Here is a 20,925-nt window from a genome sequence, read left to right as displayed (position 1 = left end):
TTGTCCTCCATGTTTTCAGCTGCCCTGCTCCCTGTGGTAAGCCTTTATCATCCTGCTGGACTTATGACTCTGCCTTTGGGAAAGCACATTCAAATGACTGACAACTGCATCATAAAGCTTTGACAATTATTGCCACTCTACACAGCTACACAATTACCAGAGACTGTTATTGGCTCTGATAACAACCTTCTCAATTTCACTCCTCTCTCACTCCCTACCCACCACTCTCATTCTCTCCTTCTCACTGTGTGTCCTCTGTGTCTGTATGCGTGTGTGTGTGTCTGGGTGTGTGTGTGTGTGAGGTATATAGAGTTGATTTAATACCATACATTATACATTACCGTACAAAAAAACATGTCATCATCTGCCATTTATAATTATTCAACCCACTTTTTGCTAATGGGAATTAATGTCAAAATCTAAGTTTCATCATACAGACAGGAAGCAACTGACAGATTATTTAGTAGGCATCTTTAATTAATAAGCAACTACTCTGGTATGTCCATAAGTTTCTCTCCCATCTTCACATACACTCAATGAGCGCTTTATTAGGTATTTATCAGACTTATTTTTTTACTTCTACTGCTGTAGCCTATCCAATTAGAGTTATGATGTGTTGTGTGTTCAGAGATGTTCTTCTGCATACCACTGTTGTAATGTGTGCTTATTTGCATTACTGTCACCTTCCTGTCAGCTTTCAGTCTGGCCATTCTCCTCTGACGTCTCTCATTAACAAGGCATTTCTGTCTGCAGAACTCCTGCTCACTGGATTTTTGTTTTTGTTTTTTTGCACCATTCTTTGCAAGCTCTGGAGAATGGTGTGTGGGAAATTCCCAGATCAACAGTTTCTGAGATACTCAAACCACCCTGTCTGCCACCAACAATCATTCAACACTCAAAGTCACTTAGATCACATTTTCCCCCATTCTGATGGTTGATGTGAACGTTACCTGAATCTCTTGACCCATATCTACATGATTGTTTGCATTGCACTGCTGCCACACAATTGGCTGATTAGATAATTGCTTGAATACGTAGGTGTAATAAATGTTCCTAATGAAGTGCTTGGTGAATGTATACTGCTCCATGTAGCTGCTCATTGCCACAGTTTTTTCAAGGGTGAGATATGCAAAAATATTAGAGTAGCAGGCACAAGCATGGGAGTGGATTCTCAAGGAAGATGTTGAAAGACAAGACACCACCGTCATTTTATAGGGAACGTGTGCCGTAAAGGGGGCGAGGGATGAGAAATCATGTGTTCTGTAACAGTATAAATTATTTAATCTTTGGTAGACTGAGGTACAGTATGTAAAAGGTCATCTTGGTAATATACACCAAATCCATGTATATCATATCATATTTTACTCGTTATGGATGTTATGCTTTAACTTGTGGAAGAACCTATCCACTTGTAAATCGCTTTGGATTAAAAGCTTCTGCCAAATGACTAAAATGTAAAATGTAAATCATTGGAGTATAGGTATAGAAAGGTGAGCAACATTGTGATTTACATAATATATTTTTTTTTAAACATTCTAAGCATGCAACCATTTTATCATACATTTATTTATATTTGTAACCATCTTGTGAACTTGTGAAGGTCAACAACCCTTTGTCTCATTTCTTCTGAGTCCTTTCACCTTTTCCCATGGTGATTGATGACAGGTGGATTTCATTTATGTACCCCACACTCTCATCAACAAGAAATGCTTGTGGCAGGGCCGGTACTCTATAGGTACATACAATTATAGCCTTAGCCTGCAATATGTCATTCATTTGTACCTTTATGGCTTGGAAAACATATTCATTTGTACCCAAAGAGAACATCACTGTACTTTCAGGGTACATTTGGGAAATTTGGTCCTTTGAACAAAAATGTACCTACACTGTCACTTCATTTATGAAAGTGTAGTGACACACGTAGCCATGGGGAGCTCCAATATAGTTCCCAAAGATTGAGATGAACTTTAAAATGAAGCATGATGAATATACTCATGCTTATATTCTTAATATTCAATTTTTCCATTACATATTTGAGAGCTCTTCTATTTCTCAGCACTTATGCATTACTTACATGACTCTTAGCTCAGGGTTGCTTGAAACAGTAGACGTTTATCCTTCCGTGGCAATAATGTATTCCCAGTAATGTATTCCAATTGTATTATTGTAAGTGTATTAGCCGTTTTCCATTTTTCGTTTTTATTTTGTTTATAGTTCTATTATTTCTTGGTGAGGTGTAAATCATAAAAATAAATAAAAAACCTACACAGACAACTGTCTTATGGACTACATCCGTCATTTGGTGGTATTTAACCTATGAACCCTGAATCTTGGTCGTTAGACCTTAGCTCTAGCTGTAATTAAAGGGTTAAATGGCGCGGTCGCACGGAGATGCTGCGCCCGTCAGTCACACATTGCACGCCAGTATCTCCATCTTTGGCACACCTTTACTTCTACACGGTGCGATTTAAGAGTGTGATTTCATAAAAATCTTGGAAAACAGTGAACTGTTACACACAACAAATTTTCTTACTATTACTACTGTTATTAAATATTAGTCCAGCATAAATCATTTTGTCTTGTTGGGAAAATTATGTTTCTACAGGGCGCCGCAAATGTGTGTATGCGCGACTCGGATGAAGCGCACTTGAGGCAGGGACTGCGTGCTACGTTCACGAGGCTGTAGAAAGGAGCCTCCTCTCTTCTATTTTCTCTCATTCGCTACCTCTGCGAGCGTGGTGCCGAATGCAGTTGGTGTGCCGTTGCCAAGGCGATCACGGACCTCTTTTCTTTCTTTGCTGGAGTGGAGAAGGGGAATGTCTGGTTCCAGGAAGGAGTTTGACGTGAAGCAGATTTTACGAATTCGATGGAGGTGGTTCGGTCACCCGACGTCCCCACCGCCCCACAGCCAGCCACTGGGCGACTTCTTTAGCGGGAGGAGTACAGGGAGTTCAGCGGAAAACCCCTCCATGAGTGGGGGTGCCAGCAACTCCAACAACATAATCAGTAGCGGTAGCAGTAGCAATATTAGTGGCGCTTCTTGTACCAACAGCAGTAATACCAGAAAGTTTTTGGACTCGTCAAGCAATTCTGTGGCTTTGGCCGCAAGTGCTTCTGGTTGTCGCCGCTCATTTAGCCATCAGGACTGTCGGAGCCCACCAACCCTTCCGTGGGTCGCCTCCCCACCGCCGGAGATTCCAGTCCAGGAGTTAGCAAACGAAGCTTGCGCTTCGTCCCAGCAGCATCATCCGGAGGCAGAGACAGAGGAAACCGGTGGAAGTGAAGAGGACCACAATAATATTGATTCCGATTCCAGCTCCTGCAGGTATTCAGTGGGATTATAAAACAATCTTTAGAACTGGAATGTTAGCGTGTAGCTAAATATGTACTTTTTCTGACGCAATATAGGAGAAAAGACGGGTCTTGGGTGTCGCAGTGTTATCTTAAAACTTTTTTGTGGAATGAAAGAGAATTGGTTATTTACATTATACATGAAATGATCAAATACTTTTGACATTATCTTTGGTATTGTCGTTGAATCGCGGAAACGTTCAGTGAAGTGTTTGCGTATAATTGTTTATTTAATTTTAGTTGAGTGAGGAGCACTGGCAAGTCGTTTTTGGCCTTTAATTTTCCAAAGTGTTTGTAGCCTAATCTTTGGCATTGTTGTTTCGGAGTACAACTGGTATAGCCTACACAAAACGCGATAAGCAGGAAATTTGAAATCCTGCCAGATGTGTGTAAGAACTCGGATGCAGTAGCCTATCACGTTGTAGTGGGATTATTTATTGTTCATCTGCGCTGCCCGCAAATGCTATTTTATCGTAAGTCTGTTTAGACAGTTGTCGTAATATACATGCTTTACTCTTGAAATTGTCACGGACGATTTACACAAACCGACTCGACGAATATCCACATTTTGAGTGAGGTTCGCCATTGTTAAAAGCCCTCTAACGCATTATTTGAATTGTATTTATTCATCCTTTCAGGGTAGTTAATACTTTGTATTAATTTGTTTCCGTGAATACTGTCTGGAATTCGAAAGCAGAAGGCTTTTTTGCGTGCGTTTAGATTAAATGCACGCATTTTACTTGGGACATAACTGATTGTCAGTTCTGCCGACGCGGGTATTTATATGCAGCTGCTGAGACTCCAGCGTGTAACAGTCGTCCTATTGTTACGCATAAAATCATCCCGGACAGCCTAGTTTCATGCTGGCCAAACGACAGACGGAACGGTTTCCATGAAGTTTTTTTCGGGTAACTGGTCTATGCTTCACTATATCTTTGCTTTCTTAAAATAAATGTATAGTTAATCCGGGATATCATGTATTCGAGCTCCCTCTCCATGTACGCGCTGTGATCATGTTGAACGGACCAATAATGAAATTGAATCAGAAACATACAATTTCGAAAATGAACGCGTACACGTGGGCGTGCTCGTGCATACCCATTCGCTCATTCAAGTATTTTGTTCTCAAAAGTCTGTGCTTTCTAGATGAAATCACTATTGTAATTTGACTGGAGTAGGCATATGGTGTCGTAGCCCGACATTTGCGCGCTGTACACACTTTGAATGTCAGGTTCGAATTTAAAGAGAATTCGAGATGCTAGGTTTTTTGGCTAACGAGAAACTACGGTTTCTTTCATCCGTCTTCTGTGTGGACTTGCTTGTGATGTGAATGCTCTGGAATTGAATACAGTGTGTAGCCACTCGCCAGCTTGATCTGAGGGGTGGGAGCACGAGAGTAGCGCTGCCGGATCTGGACTTCTCCCTCAGAGCGTGCTTCATTGGCAATCGTCCTGTGTTTTCCACTCCATTAATTTTTCCTGTTTGTAGTGGAGGAATTTCACGCTAACAGTAGTAATTGTATGCATTCAAATGGTCTTTTGTCCAGAGGCAAATTAAGTAATTTCAGCCAGGTAATTATTATTATTATTATTATTATTATTATTATTATTATTATTATTATTATTTAAATGCATTATACTCAAAGCAATACATTCAGATGAATTAAAACATGATGGTGTCGTGTATGGATGCTGTAATGTTATAGACCCAAAAACTATATTTTTAGTAAAATTATGGAGATCTGTAATGGTACCCTATGCCTTCATTTTCCCGCTGCACTCATCACTGTTAAAAATACACTAAGTATATGGCCATTTCCAGAAGAGGTGAGCTTTTAGGAAACATCTTCAGTCTGTACAATTAGACCTTCCCAGAAACATTTTTTTTCAGGGACACAAAGCTGTTGCCCAACCAGGGACACAGAGCTGTTGCACCTTTTGCTTTTATTGCCACAAAATTGATGTCTTTGAATATATTATGACACTTGCCTGGCTGGGAAATCATTAGTGTGTCTGCATTCAGTTTGCATTGTATTAAAACTGTCAGTAGTTAATTAGCCATTGCAGGATGGCAAATTCAAAGTCTGTTACTATAATACCATGGAATTAAATTAGTTCCCAGAACAGTACCTTAAATGAGTAACATGGTGGTCAAATGTGACACTTGCCAGTTGTCTTTAGGCAAGACCAAAACAAATAAGCATATTTTTTATTTTATTCAGTTAAATTTAAATGTATTTTAAAACTTATTTTTCTAAGCTTAAATTCACCACTATAAAAGTTCACCCAAACTGTCTGGGCATGGTAATGTAAACTGTAGTTATGATTCACAGATCGTGCTCCCACTTTCCCCACATTGTTGTTTATTACCATAGCTACCTCCTTGATACATGCTCATCTTGGGAGACTGAATTTTCACAAGCTTGCTAACTTAGTATAACAACTATCGATAGCTAAGGTAAGGATGCTAATTATCCAATGATCATTTTTGCTGGCTAGCTAGCCAAGTTAAGAAAAGCATGGCTATGACATCTTTATGAAAACAAACTAGCTAGCTAACGTTATCAATGACGTCACCTTATGAAAGCAAACCAGCTACCTAGATAACGCTAAATGAATATAACCAGAAATAGCCTAATAGTTGTTAAAAGCCACTCTAATTTAAGTGAACCTAACGTTAGTCAAATATTTGCATTGTCTGGAGGCCAGCGGCACAAACTATGGGTCACGAGTTATAGGGGAGGGATAAGGAGAGTGGTTATCCTTGTGTGACGCACTACGTGGGGAACATTCTCAACCGGTTGAAAATAGGATCATGAATTTAAAACACTTACTTCTCCAAAACTAAAGAACGGACATAATATAAATAAGAACATTGTCATAGTGAATCGTTGTATGCAAAAATGTGTTTTTTTAAACATCTTTGGGAATGTTCAGTCAGTAATCTATTTTTAATGTTGAACTCTCGTAGACTCAGTCAGTGACAGTGTCTCACTTGTTTAAAGCCAACTATCATTCTTTTTAGAGCTCACACTAAAATAGTTATCTGAACAGCCAGTCATCACTCGTTGTTTTTACCTCCCTCTGTTGTACATGCCTGTTGTCTTGCCTGCAAATTAATAATATATCACACAGTATTATTTCGGCCGCATGGATGGTGCAGTGGGTAGCACTGCCACCTCACAGCAAGGAGGTCCTGGGTTCGAATCCCGGTCGGCCAGGGCCTCACTGTGTGGAGTTTGCATGTTCTCCCTGTGTTCGTGTGGGTTTCCTCCGGGTACTCCAGTTTCCTCCCACAGTCCAAAGACATGCAGGTTAGGCTGATTGGATAGTCCAAATTGCCCGTGGGTATGAGTGTGTGAGTGAATGGTGTGTGTGCCCTGCGATGGACTGGCGACCTGTCCAGGGTGTATTCCTGCATTTCGCCCAATGTATGCTGGGATAGGTTCCCTGCAAACCTGTTCAGGATAAACAGGTTAAGATAATGGATGGATTGACAATATTATTTTTTGTTTACATTGTCCTCACTAAAAAACACCCTGCAAACTGGTTACCTAAATGGGAAGGAATTAATAGGAATGAAAATAAATCTTACACCTTCCTCTGTGTGGCTCAGAAAAAAAAAGGTAGGTAAAAGAGTAATTAGTTCAGTGTAAAGAAATGTTCAAATTTAAATGTACAGTCCAAAGTACTGTAGGTTCGCCAGGTTAAAGTCATAGTTTTGTTGTTTCAATGGTGAAATTGCTATTTGGCACCAGAGGCTTAATAAACTGCAATACCTCCAGTAACCACAGCATTTCTGAGCTTCTAGTGGAATGTTAATCCTTGGTCTCCTACACCTGTCACTGATTCTACTGCCATATGGGCTTCAGTATATTGCATCCAAGTCACATCACCATTAAAGGTTGTGCAGACCACTCATCAGGGATCATCCCCCTTACCTTTGCAACCACACTGCACAATAACGTGACCAGCAATTGGTTGTGGTATTTATTTAAATCATGGCCAGAATGTCTACATGGCCATGGGTGTGGGATTACAGAGCATCAGTGTTTCTCGAACTTCAGACACCCTGAGGTCCTTCACTGTGAACCCACTCCCACAGTTTCTGCAGTCACTCTGCTCATAAACACAATCAATACATATTTGATATTGCGCAGTGGGGTTTTTCTTGGTATGACTGCAGAGAACAATGAAGTCTCCCGATATTCCGCGTCCCCACTCTTCCTCTTTGATGACATTGTTCAGTCAGAATACCCAGACACCCAGACTGTACAGCATTGTCATTGCATCTATTCGCAAGGCACCACAACAACTGGAGCCTTCTTCTCATGCAGAGATCTGTTACAGCAGTGTCACGTCGCCGCTGAAATGTGGTGTGGTCTTGCGAGCCGGTGGCGGTCCAGGCAGGACAAGTCCCCGGCCAGTCCTGGCCACGGATCCCTTAATTTAGCAAGCAGAAGGAAAAGCAGTGGGTTGAAGCATGGTTCCTCAGAGGTGACATTTATTTCCGTCCATGTGGAATGTGACTGAGACCTGCCCTCTGTATAATTGCCTCACAGGCTAGTCAGCGTGTGAGAGAAAGGGCCAATGAACGAATGCTCACAAGCGAGCACTGTGTGTTCACCTCCAGCCATCGACTGTAGAACTTCAGTGGAGACAGTGGAACTTAACGGCAACAATCTCCTAGCTGAGTGCTCTATCAGAGAGCATCTATAACTAATGCGGCTACAGATCATGCTCTCAGTAAGTCATGTCACATTATTTTGTTTCATAATAAATGCCCTTACTTTCAGGTAGACAAGCCTTTTGTTTTATACATTCCACACTCCATTATGCACGAGGTTTTCTTCCAGAAGGAATTTCTGAGATACGTACAGCACATGTTTATTTCATGAACGTAAACAAAGTTACAGCCATTATTAAATATAAGCCTAGAATATTTAATAGAGAATGATATACTTATGGAATGTTGCATTTATGCTTGGAACAGTACTGGCAGGTTGGCCCCAAGCCCAGAAGAACTAAGTGCAAGTAGGTGTGCATTTATCCTGCATAAAATAGCATTGGCAGACAGTCTTCTCAAAAGTGTACAACTTGCAGGATAGATAGCACAGAAGGTTTGGATATCAGCACCAAGCAACTGGGGATATTTGGCATGTGTTTGTGTTTCTCAGGTAAGTTTTCAGCGGTGAAATCAAACCTCTTCAGTTGAATCACAAACAAACATTTTGAGACAGGTAAAACCAAGGAATATGTACCTAAGGCAGGCCAATGCAAACACATGGGTAATATGTTTGGGTGAGGCATATTACTTGCAAAATATTTAGGCAAACTTTTACAGTGCCTGTATTGTATACTGTATAAGGGGTGTGTCCAAACCTGAGTACCCTACTTGGAAATGCACAGATAATGCATTGCTTACAGACATTTCTTCTGCCAAAGTTGACTCACCATACTCGGAAGATTTTATATATACTTCATGTGAATAGGACGGCACAGTGATGCACCTCCTGCAACACTGACCAGGTTCAATAATGGATGGGTGGAGTGTGTGTGTGTGTGTGGGTGGGTGTGTATGCTCATGCAGCCGCCAATGTTCCCGAGAAACATGCAGCCTACTGAATACTCTGTAAGATGTGCGTGTAGTTATTTCACGTTTTCTGAATTCCAGCCAGACATTAAAAGCGGATTCGCGCCTCGCCGAAACGTGTAAACAATCGAGCTGAGGGAATGTGAGAAACGAACGTACGAGCGGCTTTTTTGCCGCAGGATTAGCTGTAAAGTCTCGACACCCACGTTCAGATAACAAGCCCAGCTCGAGGGCGGCTGAGACCCACGGCTCGCTGTTTCCCCTGGAGGCGCTGGCAGCTCCAATTAGCTGGCACGGACACGCGGCTAACGCTTCAAAGAGAGGCTCCTCCTGTTGTATTTAACAGGTCCGTGTGCTCACCACTCACCGTGCTCTCAGAGAACACAGACGGCGCAACGTAACTTCTACTCATAACAGTAAGAGAAAAAGGAAAGAGAGAGACTAAAGATAAACCGACGCAGTCCATAGAGACATTTCCTACTCTATTGGAATGCCGTGTTAAAGATGAATGAGTTAATGAAAATGAGTTAAAACCCTGCAGGCTGTAAATAATCGGAAAGAAGAAGGCAGGCGAAGTCATGAAAGTTGAGAGTACAGGCATTTCAGCTATATAGGCATCTCCAAGTTTTTAACCAGGTGAACCCAGCAATAAAATAAATATATTTTAAAAAAATGAAAAGCTGGGTTTAGTGAGAAAAATATCAGCTATAATCCAGCAAACAAAATGTTCTCACAATGTTAGTGGAATGTTTTGTCAATGTTCTAGCATTGCTGCTACATTGCTAAGGCTTTGTATTAGCTGGTAAGTCAGTCAAAATGGTCATGCGAAATTGGCGAAAAGCTTGTCACCCCAGTTTATGCAGGGGGGAAAAAACCATTTGCATTCAGAGGCAGGCGGTCTGCTTGTTATGCTTGTTAAGACATTGGACATATGCAGTGCAGAAAAAAAAGGATTGCTTTTAAGGCTGTGAGCCAGGAAGATGACAAGTTAATAAGGGATATAAGGGGACTCCTAAGGCGAGGACGGGATTTAAGGAGAAGGATCTGCATTCCAGGCCCGGAGAAAAACTTAAGAACTTAATTCCAGGTAGCTGAGAGGGGCAACAGCAGCACCGCCAAATGCTCCACCAGACGTTTCTGATTTATATATTTGATGTTACATAATAAGAGCAGGTCAGCGGTTTTTAATGTTGCAATTTGTTATGTGCACTGCACTGAGAATTCAGCCCAAAGGTATGAGTTGGGTACAATTAATTAACAGCAACAGCAAATGACTCAAACCACGCTGAGTCTGAAAATGAGTAGTTTAATCTCGCAGGGGTTTAATTCCACATGAGTTACTTTACATTCTTTGGTAGTTCAAACAAGCTTCTGGATACCTTCTGCATACTGTGACCTATTGACAGCGATGCATGCTTCTGTTATATTTATTTTAGGAGCGTGGCCTCATTTCGAATGCCTATCATGTCCTCTGAAGGGTGAAATAGACCAGTATAGGGATAATGAATAATACATTGCCAGTAAATGAACCAATGTTGTGCAGTGTAGGTCATTGCCCATAATGCAGTTCTCCTAAAGTTCTCCTAAAGGTGACTTCAGGAGTGCTGTCGAAGGTTCTGACATATAGACGAGACATGCACTGACCATGGGCTGGCCTGCAGTGGCTTCAGGTTATGTCTCACTAGCTACAGTAGCTAGTGAGACATAACCTGAAGCCACTGCAGGCCAGCCCATGGTCAGTGCATGTCTCGTCTATATGTCAGAACCTTCGACAGCACTCCTGAAGTCACCTTTAGGAGCTGTTACCTTTAGGAGTTACAGAATTACCACCAGCATCCATCTTCTACTGTACTGCCATAATATAGTGAATCTTTGTATTACAGCAGCTACGCATATGTAGGCTAATTAGTGCACCTGTGGGTGGTAGACCATTAGCATAGAAGGGAATACAGCTCTGTTTGTTAACAAACAGCTTATCACCGGCTACCCTGAAACTGTGGTTAAAGCAGTGTGACCTCACTAAACCTTTAAATGCTTGATCCACAGTAGCAGACAAGATTCATGCTAATTCTCTTCAATTGCGCTATGCAACATCTCAGCTTCTGGTCACATTTCAAATTCATTTTAGTTTATTTAGTTTAGTCTATTTTTATGTTCTATAAATATGGACTGCTCCGTGATACTTGTAGGCACTTCCCATTTCTGTGCCATCTGTTGTCGATTTGGCAGAGTATATACAGTATTGACACGTGGTCATACTATGGCTTTGGGCCTAAGTATGCGCTACCGCCCACTATTTTTTAAATTCCACAGTTGCTGAGTGGTTCAGTTACTGCACTGAAGACTGTAGGTGTTCAGTAACCCAAAGCTGATCTCTTATGCAATGGATTCATCCCTCCCTGGGTGTCACGGCTACCGTTCGCATTTCCCCAGTGGATTCCCAACCACAGGTGTCACAGTTAGCGATCGGGGATTGTTTCTGGCGATCTATGCGGTTATTGCACCAAAGAAAGTGATTGCAGTTCCTTTCTTAATCGAAGGGCCGTTCTTGTAAATTCACGTCTTCATCCAGTGCTTCTTTACACACTGTAGGTTGCCACATGAGCTGCATTTTCACTGTGCTGGAGGCAGACCTGGGTCAAATACATAATTGTTTTGGATTCAAATACTCTTCTGTGCTCGATTGAGTTGGCCCAGGGCAATTGAGCCAACCAAGAGGACCGGAAGGCTGGGTTTGCACTTTTTGAGAGTGTTTCATAGGTTCCAATACACCAGACAAGCTGAGTAAAGCGTCAAAATGTATTTGAATCCAAAACAATTGCGCATTTGACCCCCGGTCTGGCTGGAGGGCTGCCCGGCATGCAGGAGGATTACAGCGGAGTGTCTGGCGAGTCGGGGAATCCGATTCCAAAGCCGCCGGCCGGAAACCTCGGCCAAATAAACGGCGCCAAATAAGCTGGCGCAGTCAAGAGTTAGGTCCTCACGGGCATATCGACACTCTTCAAACAATCTCCTCAGCCGAGACAGTCAGCCAGCACCCCGGGCTATTTGTCAACATCCGACGCCCCGCCGTCGAGCGCGTGGGGCCTTCGCCTCACGGCGACCGCGGAGCCTAGAATTACAGCGCCAACGAAGTCCCGGCAACAGGGTTCGTTCGTCAGGAGGGGAGAGAGCGGCAGTCTTCCGAGAGTTCTTCAGTGATTTTCCGCCATTAGACAAAACCCCATTTTTCTTTTCAAGCGCTCGGGAACAGAGCGGCGGGACGGCGTAGCTGGAGGGGCGGCGCTTCGTCACGATCACGCGGCGCGACGGCGTTCGAAATCAAACCGCTCTCCCGAGTGCCTGGCGGCGTGCAAACAAACACGCCGTCTTCACATTATTTACTCACACAGAGGATACTGCAGCTGAACCCGCACGCACTTCTTCAATGCTGTTTCCCACGTGCCTGGTTTGACTCCTTGTCATGAGTCGCGCGATAGCCCGTCGCGTACATCGTTTAATCAATAGCGCATTGAATACATTGTTTAGTCAATAACCCATTAAACACATATACTGTAGTTTTAAACAAAGGTTTTGTTCTTATCGTCATATATAAAGGTGAGTCATGCACGTTTAGGGCTAGTTGTGACCCGTGTTGGGTTGATTAATGCTGCCAATTTTGTGATTAATTAAATTATTGTCATCTTTGTTTATTGTTGATATTTTTTACAATTAAAAAATATTTGTACATGACATTATGTTCAAGTATTCTTAGGAGTCGTCTACCTCCGAGATGGATTGAGGATTTACTTCAATCACAAGATAGAAAATAGTTAATTAGCATGGACAGTTTTGAATAATTTAAGAGGAAGATACCAGTGGCATTAATTTTCAGTGTTGAGCCCCTCATCTTTCCGGCTCTTTGGAGGCGATGTTGTTTGGTATTTTAAGGGCAATAAAACTAATCTCCCTACCCTCCTCTACTGATGTCAGGAGATGAGATTTTGTGATAGATTTTAAGAAGTTTTTGAAAAATAAAAAATTCACCCACTGAGCACTTTATTAGTTCTTATTATATAGTTATTATATATTATATATATAGTTTTCTATAACTGTAGAGACTAGTGTGCATGAAAATCCCAGGAGATCAACAGTTTCTGAGATACCCACCGTGTCTGCCACCAACAATCATTCCAAGCTCAAAGTCACTTAGATCAAAATTTTTCCCCATTTTGATGGTTGATGTGAACATTAACTGAAGCTCCTGACCCGTATCTACATGACTGTATGCATTGCAATGCTGCCACACAATTGACTGATTAGATAATTGCATTAAGAAATAGGTGTTTGTTCCAAGTAAAAAAATTCCTAATAAAGTGCTCAGTGAGTATATATTGCTTAATGAACAATATATACCAGGGATCATCAAATTATGGTCCTCTGGGGCCAAAAGAGTCAGGTGTGAAGACAGTCTGGTCAATCAGTAGCACTAATTATTCATTTTACCTCACCCAGTGAGAAAAGCAAACCAGGGCTGGATTTGGATTCAACGGTCATTTGATCTCATCCAGAAAGAGACTACATGCATGCTAGGTTTGTCTAAGCGCATCTGTTGTCCTGTTGTCCCTGCGCGTAGGACGTCCAACAGCACTCAGACCATCTCCTCATGCCACACCATGGAGCCCTGTGGGCCGGAGGAGCTGTTCCAGGCCAAGAGCCACGCAGAGCACACCTTCCACAAGATGGAGAGCTACCTGAGGCACAAGCAGCTGTGTGACGTGGTGCTGCTGGTGGGGGAGCGCAGGATCCCGGCCCATAGGTGAACAGAACACACACACGCACTGACACGCACACACACAGACACACGCATATACACACACACACTCACACTCACACTCACACACAAGCAGCTGTGTGATGTGGTGCTGCTGGTGGGTGAGTGCAGGATCCCGGCGCACAGGTGAGCAGCACACACGCACTGACACACACACATGCACACACACACACACTCGCACGAGTGCACACACACACACTCACACTCACACACAAGCAGCTGTGTGACGTGGTGCTGCTGGTGGGTGAGTGCAGGATCCCGGCACACGGGTGAGCAGCACACACACGCACTGACACACACATACACACACATACGCACACGGGTGAACGCACATATGCACAAACACACAAATGTTTTATTTACAAATCAGTCAGTAAGTACAGGGGCAACTAAATAAATGATGGGTGTTTGTCCCAAAAATTATGGAGGGCACTGCATGCACATACACAACCACATGAGCATACACATATACACACTGATTTGGGAGCAGATGCAATCAAACGTGCATATACATACAAACTCGCACACACACACACACACTCACGCACACGTACGCAACCGCACACATACATTTCATATGCCGGAACACATTCACACACACCCATACACAAACGCACACACACACACTAACACACACACACACCCGTAACCACACACATACATTACACATGCCGGAACACATTCACACACACCCATACACACACTCACACACACACACACACACATATGCACACAGTCACATAGTCACTCAGAGGTCAAGCAACAGGTAAAATGCACACATTGATGTATACCCATGCACAAACACACCAATGCCAGCTTATGAGCTGCAATGGCAGGTAGAGCCAAAACTCTGTGAAGTTAGCAAGCAAGAATTACATCACCACTTGATTGTTTCAAAGGTTAGCTGAGGACTTAACATTTTAAAAAGTAATTATAAAGGAAAAACACTAGCTACTGGTTTCAAACCCCCCCACCTCTTTCTTGCACTGACTATTCATTAATGTAACTTGGCCACATCATTATAATGAAATGTATATAATGTGAGGTGTTGCTACCGTATTAAATGCAATTAATTAAGAAGGAATTTGGTTCTGATGGGTAATTCATCATATTGTCAGCCCATTTGGTTTCAGGCTCTGGGTATTATCTTTTTAATGCTAGGTTCTCACTCCACCCAATTTTGCATTGCATTGGCCCACACACACTCATGTACACATACATACCCATATCACAGATGGCACAGAAGCAATATCTGTTTGCACACACACACACGCACAGGCTCAGTCTGTGCAGTAACGTCAGTGACAATTCCTCATTATTTACAAAAGAGCTTCATCACTCTGTCACTTAATGAATTGGGTTATTAACAAGGCTCTGGGATCTGATGGAGCTTTGACTGTTGGTTCAGGTCTGTCTATAACTGTCCTGCACAAGAAATGAGGGCTCATTTCATCAACTGTGTTTTGATTTGGTCCAGTGACCTGAGATCATTTGTGCATCTGTCTTGTCATGCTAACATTTCATTGGGCTTAAATGGTTGATTGCATCTGAGCTCTGAGCCAGTTTTTGATAAAGGCATACTATGCAGAATTTTACGCCTTTGTTTACACACAACGTCTACCCCCCCATTCAGCACCGGTGACACCTCCAAGATGATTCTGGCAATGAGCAATTAATTATGATAGGATAGCAATGAACAATGAGGTGTGATAGAAATGAGCTAAGAAAACCGCAGTCTAATATGATTCATAACACATCTGCTTTAGTAGTCGCTTTCCACACAAGCCATTTAGCTAGCTTTTTATCTGACATTTTTATAAACGCCGTTAGCGGTGATACTGGTCACTGCTAACACCAGTGAATTTCAATCTGCTCTAGCTAGCCTGTCTGGATGGAAGCACATTTCTGTAACATAACAACGCATACTCACAAACACATGAAATCATTGTCGCTTTTATTTTTATCTCAAGTCTTCTAAAAGTCAGGGAGACTAGGCAGGAGCTCACTGCCCAGGAGAGGAAATTAGCCAGTAGAATCTCACGAAAATATAAGTATTAAAACTGTGCAGTGGGACCCAGCTAAGCTGATGTACAAAACTGAATTTAGTTGGTTTATAACGCCAGCTACCTACTGGTAACCTTAATGGATAGCCACCAAGGCTAATCTCTTGCAAACTTAGCTCACCACTGTTGTAGCCAATCCACACATGTCTCCTCTTGCCCTCCTTCTATTGGATCAAAGAATGTATGAGTTCAGTGTATTGGACACATGCTATTCAGATACAGTACAAAAATAAAAGCCCCTGCCCAGAAGCAGCCCAAGGAGTTTTTAGATAAGCAAATACAAGTAGACAAGCAAGGTATTGGGCAGAAGTGAACACGGACACAGGTTGTCAGTAGCAATAGCAATAGCAATGACGGAACATGTTTGTTTTTCTAATATTTTTAAGGTAAAGATTCTGTATAGTATGCCTTTAAGATGAACAGTGATTGAGTGACTGGACATTTAGCCAGATTGTGTTTTTGTACTTGTTCTGCTCCTGGTCGTTTTTGTGTTGTAAAATAGATTCATTAATATTCATGCTGGAGTTTTAGATTGGTGGACACTCCTCCAGAAAATATCAGCATGCAACATATTCGTCACTGTTCATAGTTTGGTTGAGTTATTAATTAATGTCACTATTTGAGTTCCTTCCAATGAACTGCTGAACTATATATTCAGTGTAATCTCTGAAGAGAAGATGTTGAAATTAGTTCTCTGGGATTATCAAGCATGTATGTTAAGAACTCAAATAAGTGTTTGTTTGGCAATTACAGCAAGCATTTACAAGCAATATTTCTTGAACAAAAATCATTTATCAGAATACTACAACCAAATAAAGTATTTTTCAGTCTTTGCCTAATTTTCATAAATATGCAGAATACTATATAATAGATGTATTTACTTGCAGACTCAAGCCAGCTGTTTGTACCACAGAAAATAAATTAATGTAAAATAAATTAAAAGCCATTCTGGGGGGAGAATCAAAGATTAGTGAGATGAGTCATTTAGTTTTTTCACCTCCATAGCTGGCTTACATAATCATCTCAGATGTCTTGAATTTTTCTCAATAGTCTCAATAGAGCTGTAATGGGAAGAATTAGCCATAATAATAACAATATTAATAATATTAACATAATAATAATAATAATAATAATAATAATAATAATAATAATAAAACAAGAGGAGACATGGAGTCTGTCACTGTTGTTAAACAGCTGTTGTTATGACAGATGTGCATTCATCCGTTTATCTGCTGTAAGGAACTCTTTCTACCTAAAGAGCAATAGCCATGCAGTTTTGTCAAACGCTTCATTTCGTTTTAAGTGGCTCTTCCATGAATTGTCCGCTGCCTGGGAAACGCAGGCGGGGAGAGGCCGGATACAGACCCTACAGGGAAAGTGGGTCACGGCAGCCTCTTATTTTCCTCACCGCATCGGCGTTGGCCGGCCGCCTGCCTCGACGCCCATATATCTTCCAGCTCGCTGAACCGCGGCCCTCCCTTTTAGAGACGGCGGCTTGCTTCAGGCCACGTTGCGAGGGGTCGATCTCGCCGCAGACTTCTAAAGGGCACCGGCAAGCTTCGCACAAAGGGCCACGGCGTCTTCGGGGAACCGCGCGCGGGCACGCGACATCAAAACGAAATCCGTAAGAAAGCCTTAGAAAGTCCCGTCGGACGGCTGGTTCAGCTCAAGGTCCTACAGCTGACCCGCCTTGGGCTGTTTTACATCTTTATCTTAGCAATGGGAATTCTGGCCCTGGCGCCGGCACTCACTTTCCATTGTTGATTTAATCCTTCTCTTCGCCTTCATTGTTTTTCACACCGGCAGCCGCGAACGTTCGCCGCACGCCGTCAAGAAATCTCTGGACGCAGCTCCAGATCTGCTCTGAGGACGCCAGCGAATGTGATTTAGGAGCAGGCTCACCGAAGCTCGCGCTGAATTTCAAGCGAAAAGTCAAACTTTTAGAATTTCTATTTGATAAATAAAACTTGTTTTGGGAGTTGTGTTACTTGTAGGTTTTGCTTTCTCTCCCAGAAATGTTTCGGAAAGAGATTTTAACGTAGTTATTCTACATTCGGGCAAACTCCGAAATAGAGCTCCCTCATTAACATGTCTAGATGTTGTTTCCTTTCCTTTGTATAATGTTTCAGCAAGCTCAGTTTGAGACACAAAGGGATTTCATTTTCCAATATATACAGACACAAGTGCCCATTGAGTTCGACCAATAGGCACAAACAAGCAATATAAAAGAGGTGCTCAATATTGTCTAGGGAAGGCTCCTGCTTGTCAATGACTGTTGTCTAAATCTAGAGAGGAAAGGGAGGGCAATGAAAAGACAATGAAAGGATGGGTATCCTCTTTCTTTGGTCTCCTATCTTGTGCAATAACATTGCCCACCCTCTTTTTATTCCGAACAAAAGTTTTTCTTTGTTGGTGTGTCAACCTCCAGTATTTATAAAGCCAGATTTTTGATTTAAATATAGCGCAGTAAAAATGAAGACAAGGGGCTGTCTCTGGTTGTTCTGTGTATGTGCTGCCTGTCTTTAGATTTTTCCAAGCTCAGAACGCTGCGTTGCTATGGCCACAGTGTTTCTAAAAACCTTCATCATTTTCTCATTTATGTAGTACAGTTATGCAATTTGCATTCAGCTTATTCCTTTCAAGTCTCTCTGACTTCCCGATTACCATTCATTCTCTCTGTTTCTCTCTCTCTATCTCTCTCTCTCTCTCTGTTTTTCTCTCTCCCTGCCTCTCCTCTTTTTCTCTCGTAGAAGGTTCAAGAAGTTCAATGACATGGTAAGGGTGAGTGCGTCTGTCGGATCTGAGCGTCTCTCTCGGAACACTCGAGTCAGCGCCGTTGCTCTGGAAACCCTTGGGCATGAGACCCGAGCCACCCTCTTAACCCATCACTCAAAAACAGAAGAGCTTGCTCTTCATTGCTCTGATTTATTCCTTTACGGTGACACGCGGGGTCAGAACTGTGGTGCTTACAACTAAGGCCTGTCACAAGGTGACCTGGAGGAGACCAGCTAGCCAAAGGAGAACCATGCATAATGTGTAGAAGATATTGTATCGGGATGAGCACATAACCAGAATGGCTAAATAAAAATAAAAAATACTACATGCAAGATCGGTCCTGGGAGGCAAGTGTTTCAAAAGATGTTAAATATTACAAAGCTCTTCCCCGCTGTAAAATCTAGCTGGGTATTGCATTCCTTTTCTTGTTTTGGTCATGCAGGAGGGACTTGCTGCTCTCACACCATGCGTATATTTAGATCAAGCCATATTTAATTCTGTTATGAAGGCGATTTTTCAGGAAGTGAAAGTAAAGGCGGTCTTTCTGGTGATGAGGATTTATATTTACATACTGGACGATGGGAATGGCAACAAGAATGTTGTGATTCAAATAGGTTGCCTTTTTTTTTAGTCTTTGTGTAATAAAATACAAACGTTACCTGTTATTTATTTATTATACATTTGTATACCCGCTATATTTCCCATATCATTATTGGAATATAAGCAATTCAATACCTAGGAATATGGTTAGGGTTAACCTTGTAACAATGTAGGTACAGTGTGGTAATTAGAAAATAACAATATTTGTTGCACTGTGTTGAACAGAGATATTTTGCATTTCCAACAGAGCACTATAATGTTAATGTTAATGGAGGTGTGCTAAACCTAGACAGAACAAAACTAGACTTCAATATACTACTGATGTTATGTATGGTCCAGGGAACCCAGACGCAGACCACAGGATAATCCAAAAGAGTAGTTTAATGTCCAGAAGTCACAAGCCAAGAGATCCAAAACACAGCCAAAAACGAAAAGTAAAAGAATGGTCGAAAAAACAAGCGAGAGGTCAAAATCCAGAAAATCACAGGGCGAAGGTACAGCAAGGAAAAAGCAAAGTCGAAGTCAAGGCAAAGGGGTGTCTTTCAAGAATCTCTATAACAAGGCTTACAAACAATCGGCACTTATCAAGATCAACGTTCTGACAACGAAGCATACTGAGACTGAGGTATAAATACAAGAGGGAAGGTGACAATCTAGGCGGGGCAGAGGAAAAGGTGGGCTAAACAAATGGACAACAGGTGGGGAAACACAATAGGGTAATAACATAATAACGGGAGGGAGACGAAAACGCGGACTGGATGCACGAAACAAAACATGTAAAACATACGGCTCCGGATTAGGGAGTAGACATTTGCATAGTTAGAAGACGTAGTGATAGTTAGAGACAGGTGCGAACACTTCGCTGAAACTAAACGAGTAATCAGGGATAGCATAGGGAGGCGGAGTTATAGAACAGTGCAGAAATACTAAGAGATAGCGTTAGTGAATTAGTTTCGTGAATATTTCTAAACTACCCAATAAAAGTGATTGTTAGTTAGTTAGACAGACAGTAAGTGTATTAATCGGATTAGTACTGTACAAAACCTAGATTAGTAGTAGTTAGTAAGAATCGTGCTTTACAACATTTAACTATCAAGAAAAAGCAGGAAGTAAGAATCGAGAGTTTAGAAAAAATGTTGAACCCTGTAACCACCCAAATAGTGGGGCACGCAGACAGGGGAGTGGCTAGACTGATAAACATTCAGACGTAGACATAACAGGGGAGGACAATGAGAACTGTAATGGGAAAACATAAACCAGGTACTATGAGAAATGAATCATAAACAAGAATAAACATGAAAACATACAGAGCAAATACAGAAACATTATAACTGACTATGAATTCAAATGCCAATGTAGTGCTCAAAACTGTTCCAAATATGCTCATTTTCATATATGAATTTTATAGAATTGTGGGGAATGAGTTTAGAAAGTTTACTTCTGTGGAAGTACCCCTGGCCCGTCATCTCATTAGCCGTCAGGGGCGAAGGGCCAAAACTGACAGGAACGTGACAGTAACACAAATAACCAGGCATTGAAACTGGTATGCAGAAGAGCATATCTGAACCCACAATGAGTCAAACCCCTGAGTGGATAGGCCACAGCAGCAGAATAGTCTGATAAATAGCTAATGAAGTGCTTACTGAGTGTAATTATTACTTTCAGTTCAAGTTTCTTTTACGTCACTCAAAACCACAAACTGAATCTATATTAATTCACGACAGTGGTTGA

At 41.9% G+C, this 20,925-nt stretch overlaps 1 protein-coding gene across 1 annotated transcript in view; it reads left to right on the top strand.

The window, feature by feature from the left end:
- The first annotated feature begins 2,746 nt into the window (after positions 1-2,746).
- The window catches only part of LOC133134931 (kelch-like protein 5), a 49,395-nt gene continuing 31,216 nt past the window's right edge, over positions 2,747-20,925 (top strand). The window contains exons 1-2 of the mRNA XM_061251545.1: positions 2,747-3,325; positions 13,559-13,741. Of these exons, the coding sequence (XP_061107529.1) occupies positions 2,817-3,325; positions 13,559-13,741 (692 nt within the window). The 5' untranslated portion in view covers positions 2,747-2,816. The remainder of the gene's footprint in view (positions 3,326-13,558; positions 13,742-20,925) is intronic.

The sequence above is a fragment of the Conger conger genome, chromosome 8 (genome assembly GCF_963514075.1).
Source record: "Conger conger chromosome 8, fConCon1.1, whole genome shotgun sequence".
Lineage (NCBI taxonomy): Eukaryota > Metazoa > Chordata > Actinopteri > Anguilliformes > Congridae > Conger > Conger conger.
The sequence above is the reverse complement of the archived record's forward strand: the minus strand, read 5'-3'. Positions and strand labels throughout refer to the sequence as shown.